The sequence below is a fragment of the Pimephales promelas genome, chromosome 3 (genome assembly GCF_988280905.1).
Source record: "Pimephales promelas chromosome 3, fPimPro1.hap1.1, whole genome shotgun sequence".
NCBI lineage: Eukaryota > Metazoa > Chordata > Actinopteri > Cypriniformes > Leuciscidae > Pimephales > Pimephales promelas.
The window spans coordinates 21,744,819-21,767,792 of NC_142771.1; the positions used below are offsets into that span (position 1 = coordinate 21,744,819).

A 22,974-nucleotide genomic window follows, 5' to 3' on the forward strand; every position below is an offset into this window, starting at 1 on the left:
CTCAATTGACCACTGTTAATTCAGCCCACTCTCCGTTAAAGCAATTCAACGTCCGTGCAACAGGGGGCGATTCATGTGTGTGCCAGTATGTGAGGTGTATGTGTGTATGGTGAATACTTTTGTATTTTATTTAATACCGTCTCCTATAATGTTAATTGGTCGCGGTTCCTTAGAAATTGAAACCAAAAAAAAAAAAAAAATTATTTGAGTAATAATATGTTGCATTTGTTGACACTTCCATTGAGTCTAACTCAGAGTTTGAATTTGAGAAAGAAAGAAAGAAAGAAAGAAAGAAAGAAAGAAAGAAAGAAAGAAAGAAAGAAAGAAAGAAAGAAAGAAAGAAAGAAAGAAAGAAAGAAAGAAAGAAAGAAAGAAAGAAAGAAAGATTTAAGAGGAGCAAGGTTAACGTTACGAAATATTTACTCTTTACTATACTAAATAGTAAATATTTTGACAAAGAGGTCAAATTGTTGGTCTTATCCAAAAGGCACGTCAAGGCCACTTCGGCGGCTTTCGACCCCGACTGGTTCCGGAATGGAACGGCCCGGAAGTGTCAGCCTAGAGTTTGTCGAAGTGCTAACGGCTACGCTAATGCATTACAGAGCGCAAATCGAGTCTCTGGCTGAATGTGTCATCTTCATCCCAGACACAAATTTACACTCTATCGCCATGCTACCGCAGCAGTGAACATTCTCCACGGAAATAAAAAGAAACGACGGTATATCCTTCTGCTTATCCAAGCGGTGAAACTAGGCAGGTTAGGATTTTTTCGCATCCCAGCTAATGATTAGGCTACTGCATTTAGCGGTTAGCATGTAAACAGATCAAGCAAACGCAACTGACAGTTTGATCATTTGAATTACTGCATTCCCACATCGTTATATTATATACTTTTTAAAATTCTCTATTTTTTTTATTTTATTTGTTTAAAAAAATCCATGTGTATGTATTTTGACTGGCAGAAGTATTTGTGTTTGCTGTTCCTTGAGTTTAATAGATTACAATGAGGTTACTGTAACTGATAACTCTTTAGAATCAACTGTGAAATGTGTTAAATATAATATCTTAATTTGCTTATTTATTATGGCAAAACGTTGTCTATTTACTTTAACATCTTGTTTCTTGACAGTAAACAGAAAGTAACATGTCCACTCTTATCACATTTCTCCTGAGAGTGGTGACCTCACTACAACTAAAAGCAAGTAGCTAAAAGCTTTTAAAAAGCAAGTTATTAGGCACAAATTGAATCATACAGACCACCATCTTCTAAGCCATGAGTCTTTTAACACATAATGGACTGAACAATAAAAGTAAAGGTTTTCAAACTGAGATGGATGTTGTTGAACACTGTTTAATTGTTTATCTTTATTTGTTCTTTCAGGTGTGAATGACCGACGTGGTGCCTACCACCGCCCTCAGTGAAATAAAGCTCCGCCTACTCTGCCACGATGACATAGAGAGAATAAAAGTGCTCTGTGGAGAGTGGTTCCCCATTGAGTGAGTGCTTGAACCAAACAAACCTTTTGTATGGCTCAAGTACAACACTAACACATTGCTATATGTGTGTGTTTTAGGTATCCAGACTCATGGTACCATGACATCACATCAAATAAGAAGTTCTTCTCTCTGGCTGCCACCTATAGAGGTGGAATTGTGGGGATGATTGTGGCAGAAATAAAAAGCAGAACGAAAGTGCACAAAGAGGTATGACTTGCATATGTATTGAGAAAATGACACAATTAGAAAAAACTCAAGTTTTAGAATCAAGTAAATACTATTATGGTGCAATACATTCAATGCTTCTATTAAAACTTGGCAGAGGTTTGTTTACAGTGTTTTATAAAATAAGTAAGAAATGTTTATTTGAGTAAAAAAATTACTTTGGCCAATAAAGAATAGTTTCTCTGGTGCTTTGATGTAAAGGTTCATAATTAAAATCATCTGACATATCCAAAGCCTTTTTATAGCCGGTGATTAATTAGGTTACAGACTAAATCTGACCTTCATTAGAGAGGATTTATCCTCTTCATTATACAGTTAGGTCTCCTACTAAAGCTGGCAGTCATGGCCACTTTATCACTTTTGTTGTTGAACTGTTAGTTCACTTTTAATGAACTTTGTAGGCCCATGGATGGCTAACATATCAAAGTTTTTTATTAAATGTAAAAGTTCCATGTATGAAGTACAATGGAAATCTTGCTTGAATGCTTACTATACACAAGAAAGAATAAAATACACAGTATTGATACATATGTGCAAAAATATAGCCTATATTAATAAGCATATAGAACGTGATAGAAGATCAGGTTGCAAGAGTTCCCATGTTGTTACTGATATTATTACACATTAATGTTGTTTTGTGTTAAACATTTTTACAGCACTAGGGTAGACATTTTTCTAGTTTAGTGAGTTTAAATAGTCCTGAGCCTGAAGAGATGTGTGATGCGATCATTTGTAGGGGTTTAAGTGTGATTTCTTTGTACAATGACTGCAAGGAATACTTCTAGTGGTTTTTTATTTTAAAGGCACACTATGTCATTTTTTCACCTCTAGAGGTCATTTATTCAAAACAAAGGCATAGCTTGATGACACCTTGATTTCGCGATATCATTGGAGTTGTTGTCTTCACCGCTACAGCCTGTGGAGAATACGATGGGATTCATAAAAAAATCATATTCATTGATGACCGGTAATGTATTAAAGATTTATTAACGTTCCGAAAGCTGTTGGAGAGGAACGAGGCCGCTGGAGCGGTTGCTAATGAGAGACAAGAATGACACACAGCTTTGAGAGCACTGGAGCTTTTATTATACCACAGGCGCTGCTTTAACACATTAGATACATTTGTGTATGTTGATATCCCTTTAATGTTAATAAAACAACAAAACACAATGAGGAAACCACTCACTGCTCTTGAATTAGAAATTTAATACAATTCTTTGCACTTAAAAAATAAAAAATAAATAAATACATCGGTATCAGCATCGGGCAAAATTAGTTTGAAAATGTCGGCCTATCGAATATCAGCCAAAATCCAATATCGCGCATCCCTACATATAATATATTAAAGCGTTTTTGGTGTTTCCATGGTTTCTACAAAATAAAACTGGGAATCGTGGGTAACGCGAGTATGATGTCATTGATAGACGACATTCGGACACCGTGTCCTGGTTAAAACGGCTTATTCTTCTGGTTAAAATATTCTTAGAAACATTTGGGATAATGTAAATACACAAATCAACAAAACTTATAACATTGTTCTAGCGGTTTTTGGAATCCCAAAATATAACATATTGTGCCTTTTTTGCATTTTATTTTTTTATATTTTTCTCTAACATATGCTATTTTTTTCTTTAAAATACTTGTGTACTGAATAAGAAATGAATGTTATGCATGTTATTTTTGAAATTACATCACTGTTTAAAAGTTTGGGGTCTATATATATATATATATATATATATATATCTTTTTAAAAGAAACTATTTGTATTCAGCAAGGATTATTTAAAGGGTTCACAAGTGACAGTAAAGAATGAAAAGAATGTTTTAAATTGTTATAATATATATTTGTGATCAAATTAATTTAGCTTTGGTGAGCATAAGAGACTTCTTTCAAAAACTTTACCAACCCCTTTAAATATCTCTTAACACCCTTAATATTTTCAGTGACGACAAATTTGAAATCACAATATTTTGTTATTCCAGTATTATCCCAGCAAACCGCCTGTGTTGCTAACTCAGCAATCAGCATATATTTTTATCCATCAGGATGGAGACATCTTGGCCTCCAGCTTTCCTGTTGAAACTCAAGTTGCGTACATCCTGAGTTTAGGAGTCGTGAAAGAGTTTCGCAAACATGGAGTAGGTGAGAGGTGACGTTTTTGTGCTGTTGTGTAACGTCTGCCATGCCCATGACACATGCTTCCCCTCATAAAACTTGAACTGTATTCAAACAGTTTGGAAGGTCACTCATATCTCTTTCTCTCTCTGCAGGCTCTTTGTTGCTGGACAGTTTAAAGGAGCACATCTCCACTACGGCACAGGACCATTGTAAAGCCATCTACCTGCATGTGCTCACCACCAATAACACTGCCATTCACTTCTATGAGAACAGAGACTTTAAACAGCACCATTATTTACCATATTATTACTCTATACGAGGAGTGCTGAAGGATGGCTTCACCTACGTCCTGTACATCAATGGCGGACATCCTCCATGGACGATCTTATATCCTTTTCTTTATCTCACATATTTGTTTTGTTGTGTCGCATTTGTCTGTGAGGGGGCTCATCAAGGCGATTGGTTATGTTGGTTGCTGAAAAATGTTTTATTATTATTAATGATACCGAACCGAATAATTGTATCCAATAATGTATTGATATACATTATATGATATACTAGTTTTTGTGAATTTGAACTTTAAATGCCTGGTAGAAAAAATGTTCCTTGACTCTCTCAGCACTGATTATATTCATCATATAGGTTCGGCACTGGCCAGTCTGAGCCCTTGTTCTATTCCTCAGAGGATTTACCGGCAAGCACAGAATCTCCTGCGCAGCTTTCTGCCGTGGTCAGGCATCTCTTCCAAGAGCGGCATTGAGTACAGCAGAACCATGTGAGGATTGTGGGGGGGGTAAGCCTGACTCATCCACCTCTCGTGAGATCACCTCTTTTTCCACTCGTAAATGTATCGTTCATTTTCTTCTGAGCAATAATGATGTCTTATTTATCAGGTGGAGGAGATTGATTTGTTTGGGTCACATCAGATGCCTGGGCTGCTGAAGACTGATATCGGCTCTCTCTGGTCTGGAGCAGTGTATTATACTTGTACATTTTATATATATATACTTTAATATATGCATTGCCATTATTAGGTTTCCCTTTTAATATAAACTATCCACTTCATGCCTGTAATTCTGCTGCTGTGTAGAAATATTCTATTGTTTATTCAAATTTTTAATATAAATAGTTTTTTTGTGTGTGTGTGCCTGTTCTATAGGATATTTTAGGATTCGATGGTAGAAGTATGCATACTTTTTCCATTTAGTCATTTTCATCCATGTCAAGCTCTAGTGTTTTGTTTGTTGACACTAAGCATGTATTTCAGCCCCCAGTTTTAAGTTTAATATTTGTTTTTTTTTTTTTAAATAACATTTGCACAGAGGCGATGAATGTAGTGTTGCTATGAAGGGAAGAAATGCCAGAGTTACCGAAAACCCTCCATCTCACCAAATGTGTATTGTTAATGTCAAATTCAAATGCGAAAAAAAGAAAGAAAAAAAAACGTTTTAAATTTAGAGCATTTTAATTTAGTTAGAACATTACATCCTGCCATTCATTGCAATGTACTTGCTCTTTTAATGGGGAAATGAATGTAGTGGGGGGAGAAATGTTTGATTTTTGCTGTGTTGCTGTGAATCAGGGATTTACACAAAAAATAAACGTATTTGAGAAAAATACTCCTGTGTTACACAAATTACAATATCAAAGATTATATTTATCTGTGTTTGACCATACATTCATGATGTCTGTGTTGAAACATTGATGTTTTGATGAAGCATTTCTGTGAAATTATAAGAGAAACCTTATGGAAACTACTGTATCAGATGTTATTGGCCTTCAAGCATTTGAATAATGTTTCTTCCAATTCCTTGTTTGTATACGTGCTTTGTTTTATCCAAAATATTGATTTTGAAGACAAATAGCATGTATGAATAGCTTTTTTAAACAAGTTTTCAATATAGGTAATATAATCACTATCACCTTGTGCTTTTGAGCGTGAAAGTGTGTGTAAATCTGCAATAATTCTCCCATTTGTCTTGTTTTTAATGTTGCACTGTTGTAAAATTGGTACATTGTTTTACATTTCATTGTATAACATTTTCATTGTGTAGGTATTAAGAATTGAAATAGGGGAAATGTCTAATACTCTTCTAGAAAAAATGCATTCTAACCCTAAGATGGCCATGGTGTAGGTGAAATGAAATATGGAAAGCAGCAGTAACTGAATTTTTCCAAATAGTTTCTGGATTGTGTAGCACCCTCTAGTGTTCACTGAGATGATTTTTAATTTGTGCACAAATTAATGTATTTGTATTTGTTGAATTGCACCATTTGCATCCCTCCATTTGTCTATTCTTCATTTATGAATTGATTCATACATTAAGAGATTTTTGAGATGACCTACAGGCAAGAGTGAAATAAAAAAGATTGTGCAACCATTTGTTTCAATGCTCTGTTTTTGTTTACGTTTCAGAGTCGCAATATGTGAGGTTTTACGGTAATTGTCATTTAATGATGTATTTTTTGACGGCATCGGTTTAGTCACGCCTCTTCGGAGTCTTGGACCCTCATTCACAGTCAGATTCCGAGAAGACCAGCAAACAATAAGCAACAACTACTTTCTTTCGTGGCGGGCGGCTTTCGTTATTCACTGCCTCCAACAATCTGCGGTTGTTTTCTTTGGCTCGTGCACATTTGTAAACGGTGAGTAATGCTGTAATTCTTTTTGAAAGATTATATCTCAACAACAAAGTGACTTTTTATGAAAGTGAAAGAAAAGCTACTTCTGCGTGCTCGTTATTCGAGAGATTAATAAACTAAAACGAGAGATGGTCACGTTTGAAATCTGTCTTAATCAATCTGATGAATCTGTTGGTTTACTAAGTTGATTGATTTCTCTAGACGTCTCTGTTTTTTATTTGTTTCACATTTGCTCAGTCATTGGCACGATTCTACACACGTTGAATGTTTTTTTTTATTTTGTTTTAGAATATCTATTGAGCTTTTGAAGGAAATTTGAATTGTTGGAAAGTAAGTGAAATAAAGTGCTTGAATTAATGCATAAAGAGGACTAGTTGAGCTGGTGAAGGGAGGAGTCTTAACGCAGCTCGTCGAACTAAGTTACGTTACTAGCCACAATTCAAACGTGTGTTACGTGTAATGAAGATGTTTTGTTGCAAGACTGTGACTCTTATTTACATTTTTGAAATTGAAATTCTTTGGATGAAGCTCAGATATTGACACAATATTGCTGAATTCTTTTTGACTCTGAAATACAGATCTGCTGTGTTTTCAATTTTGTTTTACCAGGACAAAACAAAAAACAAAAAACAAAAAAAAAAACAATGAACTAATGCTTTTGAGTTAAAGGTTTAATATTTAAAGTCTCAGTGTTCGGTGGTTGAATATTGTATGTTTACTGAGTAACTAATCCACTAAGAGGGGGGTGTAGCAGTCGATTCTGTTCCCTACCGGAATTCCTGTTCCCTTTACGCAATCATACTACAAATCATGCGTAGTTGCCGAGTTACCATACGTACCACCAGAACCGAATACGAGCAAGATGCACAACTGGATGTACGGGAAGCCAAAAGGTTCAAAAAGTATTGTATTTTTTTTCTACCCCAAACTTGTAGCCCTAATTGAGTTTTCCAATCTGTCAATTCAATCCAGATTATTTCTTTTCACATTTAAAACGTAGCTATTACTAATTTCGATTTCATGTTTTATAGACTGTAAAATACAGCACAGCACTACTTGAACCACAATCATTTCACAGTGGTTTTAATGTCTCATTTTATAAAATAAATAATGCTTGTTTTGAAAGACTGCTTTCGTTATAATTGCAAGAAACACATTTATATTCCTTTTTTTTTTGAGGAGATGTAGTAAAGTTGGCCATCCATTGAAATGGCTTTATTAGCTTTAGTAAAAATAAATCTAAACAACAATTTAGATGGCCCCTTTACAAAGGCCCAATGAAAGATAAGGCCAATTTAAACTGAAATTGCAGGATAGGTTGTTATTATTATTATTATTATTATTATTATTATTATTTTGTAATTCAACTTTTTTTTGTTCAACAGTCAAAGCATCAGAGTACATCACATTATTCAGTAATCACCATGTTAGTTGCTGGCAAGTCAATTATAAGAAGGCTATAGCATGGACAAGTATGGTCTTTTTGTTTGTATCAAGTCTTGGTGTATCACTATACCTCGTTCTGTCTGTATTACCTCTCCACTGTGTAGAATAATTATCAATTGGAATTAGACTACTTGCCATCAATTTGGAAATTGGAGGAACGTCTGCGAATGCGAATTACATATTTATGGTCTTTTTATGTCAAATGGGTATGTTTTGAAGTTCACCTCATACATTTTTGGATCCATTGTTGGAATGTGCCAGCAAGAATAAAAAATTCACGAGACAATGTTGTGTGGTCATCTCCCCAATTTAGAACACCATTTATTAACATGGTTATTTTACTAATTTAATTAGTGCCCTCTGAAATTATTATTTATTATTAGAATTAATTATGATTAGAATGTTATGTTGCACCCATCTATATCTTGCATGTGAAAAATAATAATTAAGGTAGTAATGGCAACATATGGTTTTATTCATATTTATGTAATTATTTTTTATTTTCATACAGGGGACAAAAGGTGTCACCTGAAAATGTGTTTCTCTTGTGACAATAATGTGAAGAACTCTTTTTCTCATGTGTATTTTGGTGACATTGTACTTATTGTAAATATATTTTTATATTGTTTACAAAGTATATCATAAAACTGTCATCTCTGACGTTTGTAATCTTTATAAATAATAATATGACAATAGGCATTGAGTTTGGATGTCAACATGGACACATAAGGCAATTGGTATGGGCACAATTGAACTGAATCGCTATATTCAGACATAATACAAAAACTATGAACAAGTGCAAAATTAATTACATTAATTCACGGAAATATCATTGGAGTGCGAGAGCCATTTTATTATGCTCCAATAGCAAGACATTTAAATGTTGCGCCAATGCTTTTGGTCTTTTTCGCTTTCCGTACGTCCAGCTAGGCTTCGTTGCAACTGCTACGCATGCGCTGTCAGGGGGAACAGGAATTCCAGTAGGGAACAGAATCGACTGCAACAGGGGCCTAAATGACAATTTTCACCAGAGATGCAAAAATAACTAGAAAGATGGCTACAGACAGTGATTGGCAGGTCTATCAGTAAGATAAGATGACTATAGCTATCTTTGTTTCATTATATACCAATGTTGACGGTTCAAAAATGCAAAACAACACTTTTTGTGTTTCATACGGATACAGTTATGTTTAATGCTATTCTTTTGACACAAGTAAACAAGAGATACATTTCTAGTTTAAGCATAATTTATTCTTCAGACATTCAACTTCAAATGCAAGTATCAGCTGTGTGCAAAGTGAATCACATTTGGTTTTCAATCATCAAACATTTGAGCATAAGTTAATTTCAATGAAGTGGTTCATATAACTTGTGCACTATTTTTCAATTATTCTGAATTGTTACACTGACTTAAAAAAAGTCTCTGAAACACAAATTCCAAATTAGTGAGTCATGCCGGTTTTGGAACGAATGTGAATAATGGGGCATTCAGGTCATGTTGTAAAGATTGTAATTACGTGTTGAATGCAAAAGGATAGCATCACAAAGTTGTAAATAATCACACAGTAAATGCAGAATCTATATCGATGGGAAAGTGTTTGGTTTTTTTTTAATTAATTAAAGTAGTATTTTTCGTAACTCATTACACCTGACGTTCTCTTCCCAACACATAAATACAAACTTGAATGCATTATGCACCATAAATAACATTTGAATTTCATTTTTGGGTGAACAAGTATCATTGAATGTTTTGTGATCTGTCATTAATAGTTATTTAGTTTATCAATCCTATTTTGAGGTTGCAAAATGATTTACTGTAAACTACTTTAGGACAAGGAAAAGGCTGATTACATTGGAGCTGACAATTTCCTGGCTTAAGTCTATTATTTTTCAATTTTTAATATTTCTTGTCTTAGAAATGTTGTCTCTTTGAACACATTGTGTTATTTACTTATTTCAACCTATACCATTGGGCCATGCTTTCAGTTACGTAATTGATAGTTCTCAAGTTGTAATATTGGATTTTGGGCAGTGACGGCATCCCCTGTTGGGACCTTAAAAAGACAACTAGAGGTCATGTACTGAGTCTGTTACTGTCTTGGAAAATACTGCATTGTGCCTCCCTCACTACACCATTACAACGTTATTCAGGCAGATGTTTTGTTACCAGGGTTTTTGTTCCCATTTGTGTAGCCATTTTATGTGACCTGATATATTAAACAACATTAATAAAGGGCATATTTCATTGTATAATCCTACCATCGATCGTGACTTAAAGAGTTATGAATTAAAGACTGTTGCAGATGGCTATCTTATCATCTGTTTACACAATACACATACTAGCACAATCTGTTGCAGAGCAAACTCAAGACTAAGCTCATAAAGAAGAAGGTCATGAAATCACAAATGATTATTTCTAGAGAAAGCACCCTGAAGTTTTCTGCCAGACAAATAATATTGAGATGTAAATTACAGTTAAAAATCCTCTGGGCACAATAGATTTGACCTTTTCAACTATACAAATCGTATACATTTCTTACAAAGATCATATTTTGCTAGCTCCGCCATGTGTGTGATCACTTTTGCCTCTCATAAATGTTGTTCATACAATGCAATACTACCCCCCTGAGTCGAGCAGTAACAAGTGGGCGGATCCTAATAACAGTCATCTATAGAGTATATCTAACATGCTACTTCAGTTTCTTTGTTGTTATGTACCAGAGAAATTTGTGAAAGCTGTTCCGATCAGATGCTGGCTGATCTGTGTTGTACTATTTCCAGATATTTGCTTTCTGAAAATGCCACCAAAATGGCCAACTTTGAAACATTGTTTTTAAACCAAAATATAACAAAGACTTAAAGGGTTACACAAGTCTTAAAGGGTCTTATAACTGTTACACATTTTTGCATAAATATTATAACTGTATCATAAAAAATAAATGTTTCTGAAGAAGTTCCAAGGATGGCAGTATAGGGTCATTCCTTTAAACTAAAATGTATGATTTTGTAAAGAAAAAAACAAATCTGAGAAAAAAAAAAAAAAAGTCACCTTTCACCTTTTTTGGAGCCAGTTTACAGGAGGGGGAAAATAACAAATGCCAGAAGCATTTTTTAAATGTTTATACAGAGATTTTTAGGTCTAGTATTGGTAAAATCTGACAACACTTGTTACATTAAAGGCTTATGGTGACAGTTTGGTTGACTGTAATCCAAGACTTATTAAAGATAATGTTAATATGCTTAAACTTTTCTTTTAGAATCTTAATTTTAAAGTCATGAAAGTCATGGTTCAATTTCAGAGATAAAGAGATATCAAAGTGGCATCATGAATACATTTTCACAATTAAAATTGAATTAAAAACACATTTGTTTCACTATGCATAGAGCTCTGCTGAGCTAATAGTTATTTATTTTAAAGAGAAATGTCTGAAGAACAAAACAATTGCACGAAACACCTGAATTATATTTTTAGGGCGTCTGAAATGCAATTAAATAAATCTATTCTGGGATAAACACACAATAAGCTATTTTCATCATAAATATATTGTTGGATACCCATCCTTGCAGGAGGAAACTACCGTACTGGTTTTGATTAGCTGTTTCCTGGTTGGGTACTTTGAACAGAAGATCCCTTCCTCCCTGTTTTTCCTCCTGCTATTCTTATTCTCAAGGCTGTTTAGAAATTTGGATACGTTACCAAATTATTCCCGTCATAATCTGACATTCCAAACATGTTCCCCACTCTCCTGAATGCTGCAAAACTAAGATTTCCCTGCTTTTCTTCATGTATTCAGCATTTGTAAATAATCAAAATATAGGCCTGTGTTAACTTGTTTATCAGCTTGTTGGTTTTTATGGTTTGGCCTGAATATTTTTATAAAGTTTCACAAGTTCAGCAGTATCATTTTATCAGGACACATGTGGTTTAGTTTTTGTCTGGCAAGTGAATTTGAACGTAAATAACTTACTACGTAAGTTACGTAAATAACATTACTAACCTGTATGACTTTAGTAAAAAAAAATATTTTATTTATATCATGGAACGAACAACAATTATATTAATTATAAATTATTAGTGAAATTTTTAATTAAATTACATTTTTGGTGAGCCATTCTTTTAAGCACAGTCAGGGAGTAAAAGGTTTATTTCATAGATTGTAGCTGGGAAAATGATCTCTGTAGGCAAGTATCATCAAAAATGATACTTTCTTTTTGTTTGTCGGCTAAACCATGGAGAATGTTTTGAGCTTGCTGTGCTTAACAGGTCAATGTCATATGTCTGCTACTGCTTTCATTGAAAAATTAAGGCATTCCTGAATGGCAGAGACAGCAAACCATTGATTACTTTTCTGAATATTGGATGGTATGTTCCCACATTGTGCTAAAATGTCCTTTCAGTTTAATATGCCACTGGAGAAAGTTGTACTTTCATTCATGCAACTTAATACAGTTGTTACCACAGGTGTCTGACTCAGAGCTGTCCCTGGCCCTCTGAAACTGTGGGCTGCTGAACTCAATAGTGTGCCGTCACTGTGTATAGAAACATCTATAGATGAGAGTCAATGTAGGCGTCCAGAGTCCCGACCTTGCTGAGGTTTTAGTCATTGTCACTTACTGTCATTGTAGGCACATTATTTCATCTGCTGCTGGCTGTGTGATGCATACAAACTCTTTATTATATTTATGTTGTCAGTTTATATCCATTTAGCATGTAGTCCTCTGGGAAAATATGGGCATGAGTGGGCATGTTATTGGGCGAATGCAGCTAAAATTGCTGTGATGTTGTTGTTTTTTCCTGTACTGGTGTGTTAATCATTGTTGTGTTATTCCATTAAGTAGTGTAGTTTTGTTTGGTCTATCTCTTTAACTCGTGTTTTGTTGGAAATTTTGACATTCATCGGATTGTTAAAAGGTAATAAAAGCTGTGCTGCTCACTTCCTGTGTACTTTACAAACTCGGCCTCTTCAGGTGCTCTCTTGAGCGCAAACAAACAGCAAATTGTCACCCACACAACATTTCCACCTACAGACTTGTCATGCCATCCTGTTTAACAGACTGCCCCTCTCCCGGACATGTCCCGCAGCTGTTCTGTAGCTTAGCAACTCACCATGCAGTTGGAGAGCATTCCCTTTATCTCTCCATCACTGCCGTATTTATTAGTCACCATCTTCACTGAAGCTCCGCCCTCGGTACACGGGATCCAGGTGAAGCAAAAGAAGGGGGATATGGTTGACGCAAACTAAGCAAGGTTGCGCTTCCTCATTGAAGAACAAGCAGTGCTTGTACTCGTCACGAGCACACTGTTGCTGGTGAGTATCCCGGTCACGCCAAGGGCAGAGATGAGATTGATTTCAGAGCTGCTTGTTATTACAGTTGCTAGATCTGGTGCAGATTAGTAAATCAGCAGTTAAATACCGTCCATAACTATCTGCTGGTGACGTCCACTTGTAATCTGCCTGCGGAGGTTGTTTATCACACTCATCAAGCCTGGAGGGAGTATTGTCAAGGCCTCTAATATGCTGTACATTGAGATTATGTGTACTTGAAGACAGAATTGTTAACAGAATTTCATTTGTGCCTCATTTACTTATGTTTTGTGTGCTTCATGTAAAGACTGCAAAACATTTGGCTTGAAATCAGTGGCGTAACTTTGCTTTAAAAAGTGGGCTGGGGTCTTGGTGCATAAATCAGATGTACACATATGTACAATAACATACCAATGTCCAGCAATCGATTAATATAGTACATTGTGCTTAATTTGCAGTTTAATGAGATTTGATATGTGTTGGTGGCGAGATAACACAGATGCACTTTAATAGTCCAGTGGCAGAACTTTTGCCAAGCGTGTCAGAGGTTATGGGTTCTAATCCGGACTAATATAGTTTTTTTTTCTCATTAAAGCCGATTATGTTTATCAGTGGTTGTATATATAGCCCAGAACACACCAAGCCGACGAGATGAGACGAACTAGCGCTGATGAAAGCCGACTGTGTTGTCGCCTCTCGTCCGCTCTCGTCAGGGTAAAAAGCTGCACTTGAACACACCGAGAGAACTACAGTCGACTGCCAGCTATAATGTGCAATGAGCCAACTGTCTATTTCTGCAGATATATTAGTCTATATTCGTCATTCAAAAAGGAAAACCGACGCTGCCGGCTGGAGATGCACATAATGTAAACGAAGCAGCGTGTGCTTACCGTTTTGAATATCAATCCTGCTAAACACTTTCTTTAATCCACTCCGCACAAGTTAGTATTGAAATATTCACCAAGGAACACTTAACATAAGAACAGCCTTCTATCTTTACCGTTTTGACTTGTTTGCTTGCTATTTTGCTTTTATTCTCGTACACTGACTCATCAAGCCTGGAGGGAGTATTGTCAAGGCCTCTAATATGCTGTACATTGAGATTATGTGTACTTGAAGACAGAATTGTTAACAGAATGTCATTTGTGCCTCATTTACTTATGTTTTGTGTGCTTCATGTAAAGACTGCAAAACATTTGGCTTGAAATCAGTGGCGTAACTTTGCTTTAAAAAGTGGGCTGGGGTCTTGGTGCATAAATCAGATAAAGATAGAAGGCTGTTCTTATGTTAAGTGTTCCTTGGTGAATATTTCAATACTAACTTGTGCGGAGTGGATTAAAGAAAGTGTTTAGCAGGATTGATATTCAAAACGGTAAGCACACGCTGCTTCGTTTACATTATGTGCATCTCCAGCCGGCAGCGTCGGTTTTCCTTTTTGAATGACGAATATAGACTAATATATCTGCAGAAATAGACAGTTGGCTCATTGCACATTATAGCTGGCAGTCGACTGTAGTTCTCTCGGTGTGTTCAAGTGCAGCTTTTTACCCTGACGAGAGCGGACGAGAGGCGACAACACAGTCGGCTTTCATCAGCGCTAGTTCGTCTCATCTCGTCGGCTTGGTGTGTTCTGGGCTATATATACAACCACTGTGATGATATACCAACGCCTGTGATGAGACGACTCAACGCCTGTGATGAGACGACTCAACGCCTGCGATATGTTATGGCGCCGTTTGATTCATAAACAATATTTATATTTAATATTTATATTTAAACAATATGAATGTAAGCCAGAGGAGAACTGGCCCCCGACTGAGCCTGGGTTCTCCCAAGGTTTTTTCTCCATCCAATCTGATGGAGTTTGGTTCCTTGCCACTGTCGCCTTGCTTTTGGCTTGCTTTGAGCTTGCTCAGTTGGGGTTATTTATTTAGTGTTCAGCAATGTTGTTGATCTGTGTTGTGCTACTTACATGTTATCACTGTGAAGCTGCTTTGATACAATCTGTATTGTGAAAAGCGCTATATAAATAAATGTGACTTGACTTGACTTGACTTGACTGACTGTTTCACTAAGCTGAACAGCCAATCAGAGTTCTCTCTTTCCCCGACGGTCCGACGCCGATTCAACATGTCGAGTCGGGCGAAACAAAGCCGACAAGGACTATTTTTAGCCGACGGCACGGAACCGTGACGAAACTTAGTCGGACGACACAAAAACAACCGTCGGCTTGGTGTGTTCCAGGCTTATCATATATCAAGCAGGGACACGTTTGTGTGCATTTTACTTTGTGATTTCACTGGAACAAATATAGAGTCTCCGCAACGGATTAAAGCATGCGTCTGTGTGAAGACTGTGTGCGGCAGAGTGAGCCACTGTATCCGCGCCAGTGATCGCAGAGTCAACGAGCACTTTGATCACTTGGTTTCAAAAACAACACGTTTCAGCGCTAGATCACCTCTTATTTAACAAACGAGCTAAATTAATGTTCTGCTAGTTAACTAGAGATATTTTATTTTTTTGTATTATTTACATCCAGGCTGCGAGATGTTTCAATAGTGTTTGGGACAATATCGATCCTGGCAAAAAGTGGTGGGGACATGTCCCACCCGTCCAACCTGCAAATTACGCCTATGCTTGAAAGCTCTTGATAGTGACGTGAACGTAATCTTGTGACGTTAAATGTTACTTGTAGATGGGCAGCTTCGTTCGTCATTGCTGCCATAACTTTCCTGTTAGGTGACGTCAATGCAAATGTTCATCGTTCTGCCTCACTGCATATTTTTTCCTCAAAACCCCCCCTTTTTTTCTTTGAGTGCATTAATCTTGTGATTAATCTCATTTAGTCTATGTTCTATAGTGCCAGTTTGCATACTGCCTTGGCATAGTTTAGGATCTCTGTTCACAATGGGGCTTAGTGGCACTATTGTGTTTGTTAGGGCCTGACAGGGTAATTTGCCTACGCTAGCAGACTGTTCAGTAAAGAGTTGATGGGAAATTCCAGTAAATTCCATAGCTAGTGTAGAGGTCTGTGTGCTCATCCTGAGGTCATGTGTTCCTCCCTCTGTTGACCTTTGTCTAATAATATGTTAGTTAAAATCTGTTGTTTGCTGTCATACTAGACCTCTCTGGAATGGACACACTTTCTAGTTCCATACTAAACAAATGCAAATATACAAATAGGTTTAAAAGTTTGGCATGAATGTTTTTTTTGTTTGTTTTTTTTTCACACAGGGTGTGTGTGAAGAAATTTATATATATATTTTTTAAGGCAGGAAGCATTAAATTGATAAAACATGATGTTACTTTCTCTTCATCAAAGAATTCTGAAAAAGATGTCTCATTTTCATTGATAATAAGAAATGTTAATCGAGCAGCAAATCAGCATATTAGAATGACTTCTGGAGGATCATGTGGAATAATGATTCTGAAAATGATTTGAAATTGTAATATTTCACAATATTACAGTTTTACTGTATTTTAATCATCAACTAATGCAAACGTCGTGATGAGCTAAAAAGACTTCTTTCCAAGTCTCTCCAATCTCAAACTTTTGTATGTTTTTAGCTTAATTTCATTTTTAAATAAATTAGCTATTAGCTAATAAATCAAGGCGTAGTGCATCATGAGAATGTCATTGACATGGCACTCTTTACTTGGGGAATTAAGAACTTTACATGTGCAATTATAATTGGATTGTATATCAATGATGGACATAATTTGCGTTCCAGATACATTCCCGATACCGATACCTGGACTTGGCCGTTACCAAGTATTGATCCGATATCTGGGTGTGTATAGTATTTATACAGCTGCAATTCATACTAGCCCTGTATGAATTGATAGAATTATTTTATGGTGTGCTTCAAAGTTATCCCATTAATAAAACGTGAATAAATGCATACAGTGAACTAGAGTATGTTTATTATCTGACATACATTTCACAGCAATATATTATTTATTTTTCTTAAGTGAAAAAGAATGCAGCCACACACATCTAATACTCTAAACTGATAATGCATTTTAGATTTACAATATAATTGTGTAAAAAAGTGCAACAAATAAATCTAGGGATCAAAAAATATATATAAATAAATGAAAAATATAAGAAAACAATGTCTTTATAATTTAAAGTCCAGAAACAATTTTGTTAAATTTTCGACAGCGGCTGGTCATCCAGAACAATAAACTATTTTTTACACAGACAATTATTTATTTGTTTGACCATTTTGACGGTATATTTGTCGCTCATCGGCTGTCTTTTGTAAACTTTTCTCTTTGTTTGAATGAAGCTTCCAGAAGCTTAACTCAACCTGCTCTCCCCTTGCCATCACGTTCTGGATTGACACGTGTTCAAATGCTTTATTAAGTGTTGAAGCTGCTAATCTTGTGTCACACATGACGTCATACATGATGTCGCTGTTTTACTGGCTGGTTGGTCCAGTCTTAAATACTTAAATTAATTAAATTAAAATGCTGCTCCAAACAGTGGTTGCTTGTGGCAACAGCACAACTTCCCGTGTTACCACAAGCTATTTTCATTGGTATCGGCGGCATTTCCGATATTTTCGATGTTTTAATACGTACATCATACATGATTGCCAAATTCAAATATTATGGTATATTTACGAGTTATGCCAAGCCATTCAAAATACCATATCCCCAAAAAATCATGGTCATACTTTGAAAGTTTCTTCCTCCTGTTTGGATGTACTACCCGTGTCATTTCTGCTGATGTGTATGTGGAACGAATGAGAGCTGAAGCGGACGTTCACCCATGCATCAGTACCTCAGCACACAATCAGCACTGTATAATTAGCCCTGGTTTTCAAACACTCAGTGGCCTCGTTTTCGGTTTATGGGGCATGCTGAGTCTGACAGCAGAAAGCTATAATTGCAGTGATGTAATCCATCTGAAGGTACAAAGAGGCCCATTCTCATCTGGCATCTCTCGAGGGAGCCATCGGTACAGTGTTGCCATGGCAGAGCCGCCTGGGAGTGTCCGGAAAGCCAATTTGCTGCTACTTCGGTGCTTCAAATTATTACATAATATGCTTTATGGCTCATAAGGAACATCGTTCGTGGTCATCCCGCACTTCTTCCTTAATTTGTGTGGGCTGTAATGGCCAAAGGGAGAGCGATGACAGTGGGGGAGGGCATGCCATTATGCATTCAGTGCCATTTCCTACTGTGATTACAGGATGCTTGACCCTTCACATGCCGTTTGTGTTAACATGCAGCGCTCTGGTGCTCTGTGCATTAGTTAACAGATCCCACAACCAAGGCCTGCACAACCTTCTAGTGGCCTGGCCAAATGCTCTGCCGGCAGAAGAGGTTTGTAATATATATCTGTCAGATAGGGCTGACAAAAGCTGAACGTGGCCTGCAGCATCAACAGTGAATGATCACATTATTGTCGATGCAGCCTGTGGCGGGATAGTCAACGATAAAGGCAAAGGGCTTAAAACACAGTTGTTTAAAATGTTATATGAATAATTAACATCTCTAATTTCTGCACATAATGCCTTGCATTTTAAATGAATACAGGAGTGAGAGACACAGTGAAGCTTGAATAGAGAATATTGTAGCTGTATATGTTTAGATGCAGGTGAAGAAAATGCAGGCTTTACATCTCATGTTTCAATAGTAAAGTAACTAATTGCTGATCTGAGTCATTCAGTGTTGGGTTGTCAAGTGGTTCCCTCAGGCTCTTGCATCCACTGCTGTGTACACTAGAGACCTTTAGTTACCTGGCTTAGATCTGTGGCAACATCACAGGCCAGCTATCACAGGGAATTGGATTATTTTTGTAACAGTGGAAAATTCTCAAAAGGAAGGGTATTGGGGATCTGTTTTGTGTGAATAGTCTTAGTGATTGTGTGAGTGAAATGTATTTTTTACTTTATTTTGGCGTGTTCATAAATATGGGCCAATGAATCACACTCAAAATACAACCGAGGGATGCGGAAAGTCCCTTTTATGTTCTAAAATTTACAATTGACTTCCTGCAGACTGGGGTGTTTAACACCTCGTCTTTGTTACTGAATCCAAAAAACTCCCACAGTGGTGAGTTAACTTTTTTTCAGGTGTGAGTTGTAGCCTATGTTTAGTTTTATCACACAATTGTGTGCAGCAGTAATAGCTAAACACTGCTTTGTTGTCTTTTTTATGTTTTATGATGGGTGAAAACTAGTTAAGGTATCAGTATTGCCATGTTGGAGTGTCAACGAGAAAGTTTCTGGCGCTTGTTTATTTACGATAGTATCGTATGTATAGGATTAACACAATGAATATATATATATATATATATATATAATATTTTTCTATATTGCGACACCTCTAGTCATAATACAAGCCTATCACTGGCCTGCACTTCACAGAAATATATTTTTCAAGAATGTCACTCTGTCCCCAATGGACATTTGTTTTCGGTTCATGTACACACAGAGAATTGTCGTGTTTTTTTTTAAGGAAATACTGCCAGACAACATATTTCAGTTTTAAAAAGTAAAGCTTCTCGCACTTTCTGCCTTCCCAGTGTCCCACCGTCAGCATGTCCTCAGAAGCGTCATCTCCTGTGAAGTCCACCACCCCTCCTCTGTCCCCGCTGTCCCCGACCTCTCCGGTGTCCCCCAGCTCTCTTCGTCTGCCCGCATGTCGCAACAGAGACCGGTCGCCCTCCCCCATGAGGGGATACCTGATTCCCAGTCCCCTGCCCACCCGCCGCAACCGCACCTGCTCAGCGTGAGTACAGCAGCACATCCTCTACAGACTTATCCACTGTTTTAACCTGTATGTATGTACCTATAGTAGTTTAGTCTAATTCTGCTCTCTGTCCTGCAGAGTTTAGCTCCTCCAACCTTATTAAACACACCTTAACCAGCAAATCAAGCTCTTACTAGGCATAGAATCTTCCAGGCAGATGTGTTGAGGCAAGTTGGAGTTAAACTCTACAGGACAGTGACCCTTCAGGACTGAGTTTGGACACTCCTGCTTTATACACACTAGATATCAAAAGTTTCGGGTTAGTAAGAATATTATTATTTTTACTTTTTGAAGGATGTCGCTAATACTCGCCAAATAAGAAGAGTAACATTGAAAAAAATTCTATTTGAAAAGTTGTCAAAGCATCATTACTCCAGTCTTCAGTGTCACATGATTCTTCAGAATATAATGATTTGCTGCTCAAGAAATAAATGCATTATCATCAATGTTGAAAATGTGATAGATTTTTTTTAGGATTGTTTGATGAATAGAAATGGTAATTTTTGCTGATTGAGTATAGAGTAATATTTTTGTCCCTTTACCCTCACAGTCAAGCGCGTGCAGCTGAGGGCCCGGTCTTCAGTGGGGTCTGCAAGTGCTTTTCACGTTCCAAAGGACACGGTTTCATCACGCCATCAGACGGAGGCAATGACATCTTTGTGCACATATCTGAGTGAGTTCACGGGGCGAACATCTTCAGCCGAGTCCTACGTTAAAGCCAACACACATTCCACCAGAAACCCAGTTTAGTCTGAAATCACACGTATCAACAACACCATGATTATTAGTGACGCAAAGATGCAAACACAAATCATCATTAATATGCAGCCCAAATTAGAGTTCATAAATGTTAGCCCTCCCAGTGTGTTTGTAGATGTATTTGAACTGATCATGCGGGAGGGGCTTCTGGGAAAAGAAACTTGTGGAGTGTGTGAAAGGTTTTGGCGTCAGGTCTAAGTTTAGTACTTGAGAATGAGAGATAAGAGTGCTTGACTGGCATCTTTCAGATAAAATATGTTGAAAAAATGGATAGACTTGTCAGCTGTTCAAACATTCAGTATATCAAAATATTTTGTGATTCACAGAAAGAGCATTTGCGCCCTTTTGTAACTAACTTATTCTCAAGAGTTGTTTAATTTTAACTACATACAATTACATTCTGCAGGTAACTTAAATCATAGTGATTTAATTATATAAGAATTACATTTTATTTGTCCAATTTGACTTGCTTGTCGTTTTGTTTTCTATTTGATGCACTTTTTAAGCTGATGACCTCCATTCTTCCAACAGCATCGAGGGTGAATATGTGCCTGTGGAAGGAGATGAGGTCACCTACAAGATCTGCTCTATTCCACCCAAACATGCAAAGATCCAGGCCGTTGAGGTGACCATCACTCATTTAGCACCAGGCACGAAACATGAGACCTGGTCAGGAGCAGTGTTTGAATCATGAGGTCCTTGAAAACAGCAGCTCTCTGAATCTGAACTCTTACATACTGTCGAAAAGGGTTTCTGTTTCTTTTCTGGAGGTTTGGGGGAAAGAGAACAGGGATGAATGAATGAATGCCTTTAAGCGCTGTGTGTGACGTGACATGCAAATTTTTTGCTTTTTTGCTTTATTTGGATTCAGGAAGGGAGTTTGTTATAAATAATCTTGACTATTTGGTTTGTTTAATTATGTGGCATGAACCATAATCAGTTATACGTGCATTAAACATCTGTGAATTGCTGACCGATTTGATTACTCTTAAAGGGATACTCCACCCAAAAATGAAAATTCCGTCATGATTTACTCACCCTCAAGTTGTTGCAAACCTGTATGAGTTTCTTTCTTCTGCTGAACACAAAGGAATATATTTTGAAGAACGATTGGAACTTTAACACCATTGACTTCAATGGTATTTTTTTTTCTACTTTGGAAGTCAATGGTGCCAAACGTTCTTCAAAATATCTTCCTTTGCAACAACTTGAGTAAATTATGTGAATTTTCATTTTTGGGTGGAGTATCCCTTTACTGATTACACACTCTTAACAGGAAGCCTTAACACATCTAATATGTAGATTTCACTCTTTTTATTCACTGAAAATAAAACTTGTTCACTGTGTATGTGTACATTATTGTGATTAATAAAATTATTCCGATCATTTTTCATGTGCATGTGTGTCTTGTCATTTTGCTTCAAAGACGGGCAAGAACAAAAAAATATTCAAATTGTCATATTTATTTTAGAACTTCCTCAGACAACATTAAGGTTTTATGTAGAAATTACCTCAGTATTTTAATCTAATTTTACTTTTTTAATCTAATCTATAACAGTGTAAAGTCTGTAAACCAGTTTTTTTGTAATTAATATAAGTATCAATACACATTTCTATATTAAATACTGACTTTGCAGAGTACAAACAGACTTTTACATTTCGAGTCCCTGCTGCCGCCTGTCCACAACATTAAAAGGAACATTTTAAAGGGCATCCAAAACAACATTTCTACTTTAGTTGACATGGAACACATTACCACGAAGGAATATCTGATTACCAAAGCCTTACCACGCAACGTCCCCCACAAATTAGCCCTGTTAGGCACTTTCCCTTGTTATAGGCCTATTCCATGCATTATCATGGAATCATTATCATTAATAGAGACGTTCGCAAAGACCCGCCTTTTTTAGTATGTGAGCCACGAGCCAGACGGGTCTCACGAGTCACGCATATGTTCTCATGCACTCACGCAGTGAAAAATACATCGCGGGGCAAAGACTAACGTTACACCGAGTGATTACGAGAGAGAGTTCATAGCAGCTTACTGATGATATGAAACAAAGTCTCAACTTTCAAATATTGTCATTTAAGTAATTTAAACAATACCGTTTTCAAGTTCATATCCACCGACGTTACTGACAGCTTTGTTGTCGGACAAAGTTGCTTATTCGGCGTTATGATTGGCCAGGCCACCTGTCAATCAAACCCCCGTGGG

At 36.7% G+C, this 22,974-nt stretch overlaps 2 protein-coding genes across 8 annotated transcripts; both read left to right on the forward strand.

Moving 5' to 3' along the window:
* Nucleotides 1-542: 542 nt before the first annotated feature.
* On the forward strand, nucleotides 543-6,221 carry naa60 (N-alpha-acetyltransferase 60, NatF catalytic subunit). Of its 7 annotated transcripts, none has more exons than XM_039687134.2 (7): nucleotides 543-753; nucleotides 1,382-1,497; nucleotides 1,575-1,704; nucleotides 3,705-3,864; nucleotides 3,993-4,227; nucleotides 4,463-4,615; nucleotides 4,734-6,221. In XM_039687134.2, exons 2-7 carry the CDS (start codon nucleotides 1,388-1,390, stop codon nucleotides 4,780-4,782), a joined length of 837 nt encoding a protein of 278 aa, XP_039543068.2. In that variant the 5' UTR covers nucleotides 543-753; nucleotides 1,382-1,387; the 3' UTR covers nucleotides 4,783-6,221. The 7 variants fall into 7 exon arrangements, with proteins under 7 accessions (XP_039543068.2, XP_039543069.2, XP_039543067.2 ...); XM_039687135.2 differs by having other exon boundaries at nucleotides 543-718; XM_039687133.2 differs by having other exon boundaries at nucleotides 544-757.
* A 105-nt stretch (nucleotides 6,222-6,326) lies between these two features.
* Nucleotides 6,327-22,147, forward strand: carhsp1 (calcium regulated heat stable protein 1). The gene is made up of 4 exons (XM_039687167.2): nucleotides 6,327-6,486; nucleotides 19,774-19,979; nucleotides 20,551-20,673; nucleotides 21,291-22,147. Exons 2-4 carry the CDS (start codon nucleotides 19,789-19,791, stop codon nucleotides 21,451-21,453), a joined length of 477 nt encoding a protein of 158 aa, XP_039543101.1. The 5' UTR covers nucleotides 6,327-6,486; nucleotides 19,774-19,788; the 3' UTR covers nucleotides 21,454-22,147.
* Nucleotides 22,148-22,974: the final 827 nt, after the last annotated feature.